This window comes from Chroicocephalus ridibundus, chromosome 4 (assembly GCF_963924245.1).
Source record: "Chroicocephalus ridibundus chromosome 4, bChrRid1.1, whole genome shotgun sequence".
Taxonomy (NCBI): Eukaryota; Metazoa; Chordata; class Aves; order Charadriiformes; family Laridae; genus Chroicocephalus; species Chroicocephalus ridibundus.
In genome coordinates this window covers 74,848,638-74,862,257 of record NC_086287.1, presented here as the reverse complement: position 1 = coordinate 74,862,257, position 13,620 = coordinate 74,848,638, and the positions used below count along the sequence as shown (strand labels likewise).

At 48.5% G+C, this 13,620-nt stretch overlaps 1 protein-coding gene across 1 annotated transcript; it reads left to right on the top strand.

Moving 5' to 3' along the window:
- The first annotated feature begins 23 nt into the window (after nucleotides 1-23).
- OGFOD1 (2-oxoglutarate and iron dependent oxygenase domain containing 1) lies at nucleotides 24-10,706 on the top strand. The gene is made up of 13 exons (XM_063334211.1): nucleotides 24-222; nucleotides 303-448; nucleotides 541-587; nucleotides 1,153-1,253; nucleotides 2,126-2,242; nucleotides 2,751-2,842; nucleotides 5,784-5,912; nucleotides 6,280-6,393; nucleotides 6,534-6,613; nucleotides 6,762-7,057; nucleotides 8,388-8,510; nucleotides 9,358-9,416; nucleotides 9,950-10,706. The coding sequence occupies exons 1-13, from the start codon at nucleotides 72-74 to the stop codon at nucleotides 10,109-10,111; spliced, it is 1,617 nt and encodes a 538-aa protein (XP_063190281.1). The 5' UTR covers nucleotides 24-71; the 3' UTR covers nucleotides 10,112-10,706.
- Nucleotides 10,707-13,620: the final 2,914 nt, after the last annotated feature.

Here is a 13,620-nt window from a genome sequence, read left to right as displayed (position 1 = left end):
CACCACCCGACTGGCCCGGTGGGCGGCGCGGTGCCCGCTGGGAGTTGTAGTCCGGCGGCGCGACCAGCGGCATGAGCGCCAAGCGGCGCCGGGCCTCGCCGCCGGCGGGGAAGAAGCGGGGGAAGCGGGAGGCGCCCACCGAGCTCTGCACCGCCATGAGGGACGCGGCCCTGCGGGAGCGGGCGGCGGCGGCCTGGGGCGGTGGGGAGCCGCTCCGCCACGGTACAGCCCCCTTTCCCCGCGGCCCGGCCTGCGCCGCGGCGGGCCCCCGCCTCCCCTCACCGGCGGCTTTTCCCTTCCAGAGGCGGCAGCGGTGGAGCCGGCCCCGTTCCGGCACGGCGTTATCCCCGGCTTCCTGGCGAGCTCGGCCTCGGCGGAGGCGCTGCGAGACGAGCTGCTGGGCCTCGGCTTCCACCGGCGGCGCAACGACCTCCTCTCGCTGCGGCAGGTGGGCCCCGGGCCGGGCCGGGCCGGGCCGCGCCGGGGCGGGCCCCGCCGCCCTAACCCCCGTCCCTTCTTCTCTTCCATGGGCCGCCGCAGTCCGAGGAGCTGGGGGGAAGGACGGAGCCCCACGTCGCCGCGCTGAGGTAAAGCCGCCGAGCTCGGGGCTTCGCCAGCTCCCGGTGGGCTCGGTGAGGGGAGCGGCCCTAGCCTGCTCCCCGGGGGAAGGCAAGGGCTGGGGCCGCCTCCTGACACGGTGGTCATGCCAGAAACCGGTCTTGAAGAGCTGAATATGTGTAGGTCGCGGTCCTGAAGTCGGTTAAAGGTTTCCTTCTGAGCAGCGCAAGCTGATTCAGCCCTCACACTGTCACTTCCAGCTTCGCTGCTGGCTGTCGTCAGCGGTGTTGTAAACACCGTGAGGTTTCCCTGGCCAGCTCCCGTGCGGTTCCACAGGGACACAGCATCTCTGGCGGGAACAGTGCTCTCGCCTTCCCTGGAGGGGTTCAAGGCCAGGCTGGACGGGGCTTGGAGCAACCTGGGCTGGTGGGAAGCGTCCCTGCCCAGGGCAGGGGGTGGCACTTGGGTGGGCTTTAAGGTCCCTTCCAACCCAGATCATTCTATGACTGTTTGATAGTTGGAAGGGAGATATATAAACTATGATGATATGTTTTATAATGTGGGAGGACACATACCTTTTGCTTGGCTTCTCAGGGATGCCCTGTGTGAAGAATTCCGAGCTTGGCTTTCTGCTGTGACCCAGATTGAGTTGGAGCCGACTATTGACATCTCCTGTGCTAAATACGAATATACCGGTCAGTCTATAAGCAATCCTTTCCCCAGAGCTTCTATGGGTGTATAGGAAACTACAGAATACCTAATTACATAAACCCACCACAACCCCTTTCTAGTTCCGGAGGGTCCTAGAAGCTATCAGCAGCAAATCAGAGTCGCTTAAAATGAAGTCCCAATTATTGGAAAACAAAACCCTGTTGCTGTAATTCATGCTGCTGATGGCTTTAACTGGGCCCAGTGTTGCAGCACGCCTCCCTCCTTTCGGAGACGTGCAGCCCGTGTTTGCATCTTGCTTCCATGCAAAAGGGTGACGTGTTGCGCTTCCAGCTGCCACGGTTGAGTTTGTGAAGGCTGGTGCTAAACCGTCACCTTGGTGAGTCCAGGTTACAACTGCACCTACCCTTTTAGCCGTGAAAAAACGCTGTAGGAAGGGGAAAAATTTTTACTGCTGTCAGTTCTATCTACTTTTGCGCAATGTCTTTTGTGCGCTGAATTGTTGGTCCAGCTTTTCTGTTCCCAGGGCTCCCCCCTCCCCTCTACTCCAGCAACAAACCTACTCAAAAGGCAGTTCTGTATTTAAAAGAGCTTGAATCATTATTTCAGTCAGGAATCTCTGTCCACTGCACCCAGTGACAGCCGCGGAGGGGTGGCTGATGAGTTATAACTGCCCATACCTCCGGAGTGGGCTAATCCGCTGATTGTAGTGCAGTCCCGCAGAAGTTAATCTTGCAAATCTTGGGCTGGTGATGCTGACGAGTGAAAATGCAGTTCTTGGAAAGGGCGTGTTTTTTCTTGTTGTACTCTTGTGGGGACAAAGCAGGGAAGCAGCCATTGGAATGACTCATGCATGTACTGGAAAGGTGCTACAGCAGCAAAATGTGTGTAATTGCAGATGTCTTGCTGTGCCACGATGATGAGCTGGAAGGTCGGAGAATTGCTTTCATCCTGTACCTTGTGCCACCCTGGGAGAAAAGCGACGGCGGAACGCTGGACCTGTACAGCACAGACGGTAAGAGCTGCGAGCTCAGCCTCGGGCGGCTGAAAAAGATGAAGTTTACGTGCCCCTTGCAGCAACTCTCTCCTCAAACAGTGCAAGGGAGATAAAGAGTTTCTCCTTTGTCTAGAGAAGCTGGTAAAATCGTATAGGTAAAATTTGCACTTTAGAGATGGGCTGTAGTGGGCTTTGCAGACAGTGCTAATGGGCAACAGCAGAGGAACAGGAGAAGATAGTGAAGAGGGGAATCCTTTTTTTCCGTTTTTTTTTTTTTTCAAGGGCCAAGAGTGGAGGTAGGATGGAAGTGATGCCAATAGCTATGCTTGGAACTCTAAAGTGATGGAGATAACTTTTCTTTCCAGCAACAGAAGTCCACTGATTCCTCATCAAGCCCTTGCTCTGAGCTCCATCCCTTATTCCCAGGTGTATCGCCAGTCGCAATGTCATGAAGTCAGAGAGAAATGGCAGTTTCTAGTGAGTTACAGTTCATATCTTAACCAGAGTCTGTTTTCTTCCTCCTCAGAGCACTTTCAGCCACAGCAAATCGTCAAGTCATTAGTGCCTTCGTGGAACACGCTGGTTTTCTTTGAAGTGTCTCCAGTCTCTTTCCACCAGGCAAGGAGCTGTCTTTTGTTCATTTTTTGATTCTTGTTGTTGTGGTTATTCATTCTGTGGGTTATTACAGTCCTGGTGGGGAGGGAGACGGGAAAGGGAGAAGCATAGGTAGAATGGATGCTCATGCTAAGTGCTGCGTGTTAAGGGCAGGACTCCAAGGAGGACAAGAACTGAGAAAGCCAACTTTAAACTGTCAGTCTAGCTTCAACATCCTGGGGGAAGAAAAATATCCATTATTTTGTGTTGCTATCCTGGCAAGCTATTGCTGTGTTAAAGGAGAAGCCGCTGCCTGAGCATTCACACAGCATTCAAGGAGTCGCCCACCAGAGTCTTTAACTGCTAGGGCCAGGGCCCCTTCGCAGCGGGTGACTCCAGGGGGCCAACGGGTGCCCCTTTCGACTCCTCACATACGCGCACTCTTACTTTCGGGTGCAATCCCTCCTTCTTCAGGCTCAACCCTTGTTTTCCCGCAGCAGAATCTCAGGCCTTGAATTTTATAAAAGTAAATAATTTAATCAAAAGGTACAGGTGCAGGGTCAGCCCGGGCTGGGTGCTTCCAGAGAGGGGCGTGGAACGAAGAAATCCCTGGGCAATGAAACCCTTGTGATCTGTACACGCGCTGTTCACGCATCTTTTAGTCCAATGGTGATTTTTGTTCTGGGGTCTTGTAATACCTTATTGGATTCTTCCTCTGTGTCCAGGCGGGCAGGCCATTGACTGCTCGTATCCTGTTAATTTGCAGTCTCTGCTGAGGGTTGGAGCCTCCTTATTGTCTGATTTACGCTTCTTGTGTACCTGCACTCGCTGGCAGAACAGGGGGAACTGAAAAGTCCCAGACTTAGGGAAAAATACTAGTGAAACATCAGTGTGTTATCAACATTTTCCTCACGCTAGAAGACTAAACCCAGCACTGTACCAGCTGCTAGGAAAATTGCTAAGAAAATCTATTGCGGCCTAAAGGCTTCAGCAAATCTAGATGCTCATGCTAAGTAAAGCTAGGCAAACAGCATAAATCACACCATATTATAACCCTAAGTCATGTATTCTTATTAAACTTACTTGTTTAAGCTAAAAAACTAATATCTGTCAACAGCTGTTGGTTTGGCTGTGGTGACGAGAGATTTTTGTTTGCTTGCTTGTTTAAACTAGCTCACGCTTTTCATGCAGACGCCATGACTTTGCTCCAGAAGAGCTTCTCAGCGCATCACCTTACCCATAGGGCACTATGCAGATACGGCTTTACCCCCTCTGTAACACAGGTGTAACGGGGTTCCCTACAGTAGAAATGCTGATATGGTTAAGTAGGACTTTGTGGCACTTACCAGGAAGATGCTTGTATCATCCTCTTGCATGATACAAACACCTGGCTTGAAGTCTGAAACTCCTGTGTACTCCAGAATACCACGGACTCTTACAAACAGGGCCACAGAGCAGAAGGTTAGAGAGGAAGAAAATTGGTGATTTAAGTTGGGTATGTTCTCACCTAGACTGCTTAGGGTTTATTTCTGTGTTATTTATCTCTTAATTAACAGAAGCATCTACTTGGTCACTGCCCTAATTGTTTTCAGGGAGTGATTTAATCTTGTCATAAAAATCCACGTTCCGCTTAGCCTTGTGACTGCCTCCTACTGACCTAAACTTAATCCCACACATTAGCACTATCCAGTCCTGTGCACTGTCTCGGATACTGTTAGCACAGGCAATGAACTCAGCTTAAATCAAACTTATTTTTAAAATAAGCATTAAGCTTAACGGGGAGTGCTGTGAATCGAAGCCTCCCAGATCTGCACCTCACTGGTGGTGCTCGGAGTATTTGCTGAACCACTGAATCATTTCTTTGACCCTTTTGTCAGTAAAGCGTAGAGCCTGCAAGTTACTGTTAAGAGAACTGTGTCAGGCTCAGAGCGATACGAAGCCTTCACAGCACGTGCCAGCCTCAAATCCCTCTCTGATATTGGGCAAAGAGCATTTAGTCAGTACTGCCTAATAGATCTTCAGGTTTTGGACTTCGTGGTATACGAAAGGGCCACTACAGCTCTGTAACAATCAATAAGAGCCAAAACCCTTTCAGAACAAACTCGCTGTTTCTTCCTCCTGTTCCATCCAGTCTGTTACAAAAACAAAACAAACAAACAAAAAACCCAGTGCAAAGTCTTTATGTGCTATTCAAAAATTCAGTTTGTGGCTTGCAACCAGTCATAACGGGGTGGCTTTCTCTTCATCCTGCCATTACAGTACAGTGCCCTAGAATGTGGAAATTTTTCAGTTTAACCCAACTTACCTTAGTGTGCAATTTGATGAAATCAAGATTTAACAGTGGCCATCACTCCGCAAAACCCAAGGGTTTCCACAGACCAGGTTAAAAGCCAGGACAGAGGGGTTGCACTTAGTCTGACAGGTAGATCTTTAATCCAGAGCCAAAAGCATCAGGCAAACGCTCTTCACGATGGCTTGTATTACAGCACTTTCTAAAAATTAAAGCACAAAAAAGTAGACTGGTACAGTCTGCAGGGACCCACAGATACTCAGTGTTTCCCGAGTTTCCAGATTAAGCTGTCACAGCTAATTTTTGCAGCCTATGATAGTTGGTTCTTCAACAGAACGAATGGTAGAAAACTAAAATACCATTACTTTTAATATCAGACTGACTCAATGCTCCTGGAGAAATGGAATGGATTCTGCTGGGAGCTTAGGGTAAAAGCTTGGACTGGCATTCTGGAAATTTACAATGGATTCGAGCATCAGAGTTTGCTTTAAACCCTCTTTCTGTTAATCAAGAAGTAACCAGCCTGGTGTAGCCCTTGTCTGACTTTTCTGTGTATGCAGCAGGCTCTCTGGAGTCAGCTCCATCTCCTGTGATGAGTCGACGTGGTGCCTGTTACAGCTGCTCCTTAAACGTGTTGTATTCTAAACAGTAACATGCTGCTCAACGTTGTTCCAGGTGTCAGAAGTTCTGTCTGAGGAGAAGTGCCGCTTGTCAGTGAGCGGCTGGTTTCACGGCCCACCAATCGTCAGACCTGCACGCCACATCGAAGCTGCCTTGCCCAGGAGCCCACACATCCCCTACGACGTGAGTAACAACCTACGTCTGCTTCTCTACATTTCTCTTTCTTTCCTGTCCCTGCAAGACCTGTTACGGGATGCACTGATGCTTGGGTTGCTTTAATCTTTAACTTATCCCATTCTCTTTTTTTTTTTGTTTCCTGTCCATAAATTTGTAGCTGGTTTCTTCCTTTCTTGTCTGTCTTTCTTGATTATGTACATTTTGCACACCTACAATAGTGCAGAGAAGGCAGCAAATACTCATAGTGCAATTAAAAAAAAAGAGAAAGGAATGGAGTGTGTGTGTGGAGGAATCCAGCCCTGTGGCCAGCTGGGTAATTGGGGAATCCTTTTTATTTTTGCAAATCCAACATTCAAATCCATTTCCCTTCCAGCATGAAATCTTGTATGAGTGGATCAATGTAGTTTATTTGGACATGGACTCCCAAGCTCAAATCCAGGAAGAATTTGAGGAGCGATCAGAAATTCTCCTGAAGGATTTTCTTAAGGTGAGCCCTTAGGAGCCTCAAACAAGTTAGAAAAATAATTAAGAGTGCCTTATTCGAGAGCAGAGGATGGCTGCTTCTAGCACACCAAGGGAGATGTGGGAGCTAAATGTTAAAGTTTCTGCACTATCTTTCTCCTTTAGAAAGAGAAATACCAACTACTATGTCAAGCTTTGGAGAACAAAGACATCCAGTGGAGTAGCCGAGGACCTGCTAATAAAAGGTGGGGAGTGACAGCATCCTGCACGTATTGGTCAGGCCGAGCAGGAACTGCCATGAGGCTGCACTGGTGGATGCTGCCCCCATGGATGTGGTCCTTGTTGGTTCTCCAACAAGGAGATACATCTGCTGATACATCTACTGTCTTTCAGACTCTATGAGACAGCAGAGGAAGACAGCCTCCCTGACATGCTGAAGAAATTCATGCAGTTCTTACGCTCCGAGGCCTTGTTTTTACTGCTTTCCAACTTCACTGGCCTAAAGCTGCACTTCCTGGCTCCCTCTGATGAGGATGAAGATGCTGGGGAAGGAAGAGCAGCAGACACCGCTGGGCACAGCAGTCCCAAATCCGAGCAGGAAGAGACTGAACAACACGCTGATGGCAATCCCCACCAGCCAGACCAGCCTGACAACATCCCTGAAGCACAAGGTGGCGAGACACAGAATGGTAAGTCCAGCAGCAGCATGAAAGGGCTGGAGCAGAATCCTGACATGAAGGATGTTGGTAGCGGAATTCCCAGTGATCTTAATGGAACTAGATTTCACCTTGTACTACAGCCAGCGCAAGGCAGCAGCACAAACGGGGCACTTGAAGCATGTCACACTGGGTATCCAAAATAAGTGAGCATTGCAAAAGAATTTGGAATAAAACCAACTAACTTGAAGATACCGTTTTGAACGGACTTAAGTCTTAAGGGTGGGACTTCTGTAGGAGTTAAGGCATGGGTGAGGGGGGGTGTTAATTAATTGCCCAATAATCTTTTGCCAATAGTTACACCCCTGCTTCACCTAAAGTAGATTCTTGTAGGAGACCAGATCAAAAGGAAGAAAGTGAACAGATCAGAAATAAATTAGATATTAGATAATCAGAATTAGAAAACCAATACCTAAAACTAGGCTTTAACCTTTCAGAAAATGCTGCCAGCCTAAATAACCACTTAGTTGTCAGCAACGAGATATCGTTGCTAGAAAAGATTAATTTGGGATTCATGGATTGGTGCTGTTTATTTAGAACAGTGCCTTTGACGCTTAAGGGTAGAATTTTTGAAAATGCTCATATTGGTACTGAGTCAGGCAAGTTAGTAGACAATGGAACAGAATGTAATAAAAACCCAAATCCTACTGAAAATCCCATCAGAACGCTTACCCCGTACAAAAGCTTTGTTTTTCCGATTTTCACAGCTAGTCGTTTTGCCTCTTCTACCTGCCATGTTCCCATTGCATGATTTTAAATTCACGTTCGAGGAGGGCATAGTTTGGGGCTGCAGGGATTGAAAACTGAGCTAGAGCCATCAGACAAGAAAGGCTTCCCCAAATTCTGACATACCTCCTGGGACGGCAAGTGAAGAGTGAGTTCAGAGCAATGTCATTCTTCACTGAAGCATCCGGTTGTTTCAGTACTTCGAGAACAGATACGTTGCTGGCTCTTGAAGTTTGGAGCGCTACTGTAAATCTTGAGGAGGGGGAAAACAACGAAAACAAAAGGAGGAACTGGTTAAACCAGAGCGCGTCACAGCTTGGTCCCTTTCAAAGAGCAAATTTTATCCCATTCCTCCACACTGGTCAAAGCACATAACTTAGAGCTGCATCTAGGAAAAAAGTTAACATGAGATCTGTGGTTTTACTTTGTCTTCCCTGAAGGCTTTCCTGGGGCTGGCAAACAGCTCCACAGTGGCATGGCAGCGCAGGGGCTTGCCCCCTACATGCCTTTAGCTGTGCAGGCGTCAGCTCTTGTACAACGTCATTGTTTTCCCTGGCTTCTCTGTGCCCTCTTCTAGGCTCGGGTACTCCTGTGTGTGCAGGGGAGCTGCGGCGCTGGACCCACGGGCACTATACTCTAGTCCATGACGCTCAAGCAACAGAATTTGCTCTCGACCTGCTCTTCTTCTGTGGCTGTGAGGGTAAGCAGACAACATGCAAGTTATCAGACTCTCCTTACGAGGTCTACCTAAAGGAAGGACTTCTGAATTCTCAGCAATGCTACGATAGCCAAGAATTTCCCTGTTCTTTCCTACATAGAAGGGCTCTGCAGACTTTATCCTAGTCCTCGCTTCTGCGTAAGCACTTGCCCAAAGATTGGGAATGTGGCCTTGGGACCAGCTTTGACCTTTCCGGCTGGAGCCAGGAGGTGGCGCTTGGGCAGAGGGAAAGGATGCGTCTCCCAGACCTTCCCTCTCACTAGGGCCATGGCTCTGGGCACGGCAGAGGGTGAGGTGGCCAGAGTACCCACTAAAAGTGGTGTATTTTGCCCCTTTTCTCATCAAAATTACCACTGCCTCCGATTCACAAAGCCCAGGGTTTTCAAAAGTCACTTCAGGCATGTCTAGGCATTTTCGGCTGATCGCTAGCTAGATAGTGGTGAAAACAAAAATCTAAACGTAAGCATTTTGGACTAGCTAAGCCCAGAATGCATGGCTGAAACCGCCTGGCACAAGCCGATAATTATACTGCAAGCCTTTTGCATATCTATCTGCTAAGGCAAAACTGCTCTGCATGTGAGGAGCAGAGCGCCAAGCAGCCTTAAATGGCCCGTCTGTGGTAAGAGGCAAGTCTGGTACATTTGCTTCAAGTTGTTTCTGATTTGAAAAAAAAAAAAATAATAAAAACCAGACTGGCAAGAAGTAAACTGGGGATCATCCTGTATCCAGTAACTGCGGGGAGTGGGGTGGAAAACAAGCACCTCCAGGAAGGCTGTGCGGAGCCTGGACAGCATTGAACTTTCTAAGAACCTTTCTTTTCTCTTTTAAGACTGGGATCCAGAATATGGTGGCTTTACTTCCTACATTGCTAAAGGTGAAGATGAAGAGGTAAGGACCTCAGTTGCTAGCTGCAAATTAGATAAATTGTTTAGGGTGGAGAGGCATAATTACACTTTGTTGTAATGCTAACATAATCCTGCGGGTGCTCGGTATCGCACTGGAGCCTTAATGCCTGAATTACTACTCGAGGGTGTAGCTCTGGCTTCAGCTTCAAGAGGTTAATGTTCACCGTAAAGCTTAAGCTCTCACGGTGCCTAATGCCACCTGCACCTGGTGGCATTTGGGAAGCCTCAGAGGGGCACAAGGCTGTGGCAGAGGTGATGTGTTCCCGGGGAGGGCTGTTCACTAGGGTCACATTCAGTGTCAGACTAGTGAGAGCGCTGAGCAGTCATACTAAGAAGTTGTCCAGAATCAACAAGGCTTCAGGTTGAGGGGTATTAAAATGAAAATAGTGACACAGTTAATTTTCTAACACCAGACCTTTGTTCTGACTAGCTTTTGAAACGGTTATTTCTTCCTAGGAATGATATTAAAGCCATTTTTGGGAAACTGATTTCCTCCCTTACTTCCATTCCTTCTAGCTGCTGACAGTGAATCCAGAGGACAACTGCTTGGCCTTAGTTTACAGAGACAAAGAAACTATGAAGTTTGTGAAATACATCAATCACCGTAGCTTGGCACGCCTGAAAAAGCACCCAAACAGAACAGGATTTTGGGATTTTTCCTTTGTCTATTATGAGTGATGGTGCAGAGTGGGACACTGGTGTCGCACGGAGGGGGGGGCAGGTTTGTACCCAGGCATTTGGCTGGGGCCTAAGCCCAGAGAGACTTTGCTGTTACTACCTTCCTCATGCCGTGTACGAGCTGTGCCCTGCTAAGTGGGGTCCAGGTGGCTTTTTTTATTAACTGTACAAATGGAAATTCAGTCTCCTCCCGAGTCCTTTGTAGCGCACACTCTTGACTGCTTTTAATGCTATGTGGTGGGCATCATCATCACATAGCTGTCAGCTTTCCAGCTGCTCTCTCGTGAAAACAGCACGGTGGGATGCAGCTCTAGCCTGCCAGGGTGAAAATTGCGGTTGTACATTGCCCCAAGCTTATGACTGATTTTATTAAAAAAAAAAAAAAAGGAAATGGGTCAGTTAAATGCTTCAAAGTCTGGTTGGGCAAGTCTTGTTACAAAACGCTCAAGACATTTGCTGGGGCTTAACTGTGTTCCCTGTTTGTAGAGGCAGAAATAAAGGAGCTGCCACGGGAAATATGAGGTTTTTCCAGCTGCACAACTCTGTGGAGTTGGGAAAGAAGACAGTGAAGCTATAAAGCTGCTGGCATTGAGCAGGACCTGGCACTGTAACAAGGACCAGGACTTTATTATGCTAAATGCTGTGCAGACAGACCCAGATGCAGCCCTTTCTCCGAACAATTTACAAGCTCAGGAGATGAGACGCTCCTGCGTCCTTCTCTGCGTGGATGGCTCTGTGAGAGGGTTGTGGCTCCAGCCTCAGAATGGGCAGTGGGCTGGTAGCAGGAAGGTGCTAACTCACCTCTCCCTGGCTTGTCATCCACAGGCAGCGGGAGGGTCACCAACAGCGTGGCCTTGTGTTGTGTTTTGTCCTGGGGTCTGCTGAGCTCTGACACGGCTTCTGTCACCGGAGACCAGCTCAGATCTTTCCAGGCAGCAGATACACAGCTCCTGTGGTAAACAGTACAAGACAGACGGTAGTCTTGGTGCCATACTTTCCTCCAGGACACATTTCCAGCACTGCCCCACATTCACTGCGAGCAGGACTGTGCCAGACTGAGGTGTCTAGCCCAGCAAGAGGTGCTGCTGCTGAGCCGTGCTGGCTGCCTCGGGAGGCAGCCAGACTGCAGGATACCCTGCTGCTAGCTCGGCCCTGGCCTGCACGTGCTTGCCTGAAACTTTAGATTTTTTGGCAATGAATAGACACAGGTGTACTTTCAGCTCCTCCAAGCCAGACAGTTGCAGGGGAGAGTGTACACGCATTATTCCTGCTTCTCTTGGGCTGGGAGAGGGCAGCTTTGGATTAGAGTCTGCTGCCTCTCCAGTTCCAGGCCTGTTACTGAAGACCAGCGTGGTGGCGTGAGACCACAGCTGGCAGCAGAGGAGCAGTAAGCTCAACACAAGACAAGCTGCGTTGGCACACGAGTACTCTGCACCCCTCGGCGCAGCAGCAGGATGTCCTTCGGGCATGTCTTCATGAAGATACGGGAGTAACAAACTTCAGCTGCGATCCCAATGCATAAGGTTCGAAAAAGGAACCACCAAAGCATGAAGCCGCAGCCGTTGCTTCTAAAAGGAAAGGTGTCTCAGCCCCCGCAACTGCTTTAAGCTACTTACTTAAAAGACAAGGGGATGAAGTTAAACACAAGGACAGGACGCTCTCTGTGAATTACTGGTTTCTGGGCAGCAGCTGTTCTTGGGGAGAAAATAGTTCTTATTCTGAGCTGCTCCAGTAGAAACAGACAAGTGATGGAGGTTTCCAAGAAAAAAAAAATAATTAAATAAAATTGTTTGGGTAGTTTTGAGCAAAGGTGACAGATACCACAGCATAGTCAGCTAGGCAAAGCTGGGAGTAAATTAATTAACAAAATGAAGTTACTTAGTCTACTGCGTTGCCAACCTAAGAGCATGCTTAGTAGATCTTGGAACAGCCTCCCAGAAGACTGGGAAGAAGCTGGGCGCTCTGAAGCTTGCTGCTTTTTAATAATAAATAATACACTAGAGGGCATACCAGCCTCTGCCTGAGTGAGCCTGTATCTCCCCGATCGCACACGGAGCCACCCTTCTGCCTCCGGTGACTGAGATGAAGTAATTCAAGAAGCCAAATTTGCAGTTAGCATTCAAAGATTTAAAAATCAACACGTCTCTGCTCTCCCACCCTTCCGGTTCAGCCTCGAAAGCCAAAGGCAGCCCCACACGTGGCTGGCACTGCGGGTACAGGGGAAAGACCCCACTCGCCGAAATTTCAAATGACATGAGCTACTCGGGGAAAGGGAGAGGTCTTAATTTAGACCAAACCAATAATGGGAGCCCTCTCTATAGATGCTTTTGCGGAATACAAATCTGTATTTACAAATAGGCGTAGCTGCTTGCAAAGTACTCTGATCATTATGGGAAGGAATCTGAATATGAAATATATACATACCCCCAAAATGAGTAAGCAGGGCAATATAGGAAAATAGGATTGAGAACAGCAAGCGAACGGAGTTACAGAGCGTGAGCAAGAGAGAACAGAAACTTCATACCCAGCAAGATGGCCTCACGCAGACGTCAATCAGCTCAGCTGTACGCGGACACCGGTTTCCCACCGGCTGGCTGCACCTCCAAAGCCTGGCATTTGGCACACAGTACCAGCAGCTTTCAGTTACTGAAGTGCCGATTTAGAGCAACGCTTCACAATAAATTTTTTGGGATGTGGTGGTTATCAGTTTGCCAAGTAGCTAAAACCAGGAACAATTCAATACGGAGCAAGACAGAACAGTGAAGGAATGGTTTTGGCATTCACAAACATGCAGCAAAGAAGTTCTGACATCGGGTATTCAGTGAATTAGTATTAATTAAGATGAGCAGCCACCCATGGGACTTGGGAGAAACGGGGGCTAAAATCAGACAACCTGTTGTCAAGTGTCAGTTCCAGTTTTTTTTTTTTGTTTTTTAAACTCCAAACTGGAACTTAAACGAGGAGACTGAAAATCACTGTTGCACAGATCCCTCTTCAGCGGGTGCTGATCCAGCACGGTACTTCTGCAGCGTGTTTCCTGGGCAGCAAAGGGGCCGTAGGAGGAAAGCTCCATCCCAAACTGAAGTTTCAGGAAGGACTGTGGTCTAGACCCGGTCCCCAGCGCACGTACCAAGGCGTGGTGCCATCTCAGCAGCCTTGCCGATGAATTTTTAGCAACACGCAGCTCTACCAGTGTGGTTTCAGAGACTATTCTGTACTTGACCAGTGGCTTAACCTGCTATGACCAGTTGCCCTTCCATACCTGAGAAGGGGATCACTCGGTGTTAGTCTTGGGATGAATCATACCAGTGGGGACTGTTTGCCACCAATCTCTCAGTGCAGGATCAGCTCACGTCAGCTGGCTGCTGTGTGACAGCCAAGGGCTGCTTTATTTCAACAGGCAACTGCAATCTTGGTATCACTTCAGCTTACAGGACATGGATTTTACATTTGGCAAAGATAAAAGTTGTTTTTACCGGAAAATAAATGACAAATTTGTTGTCAGAAAC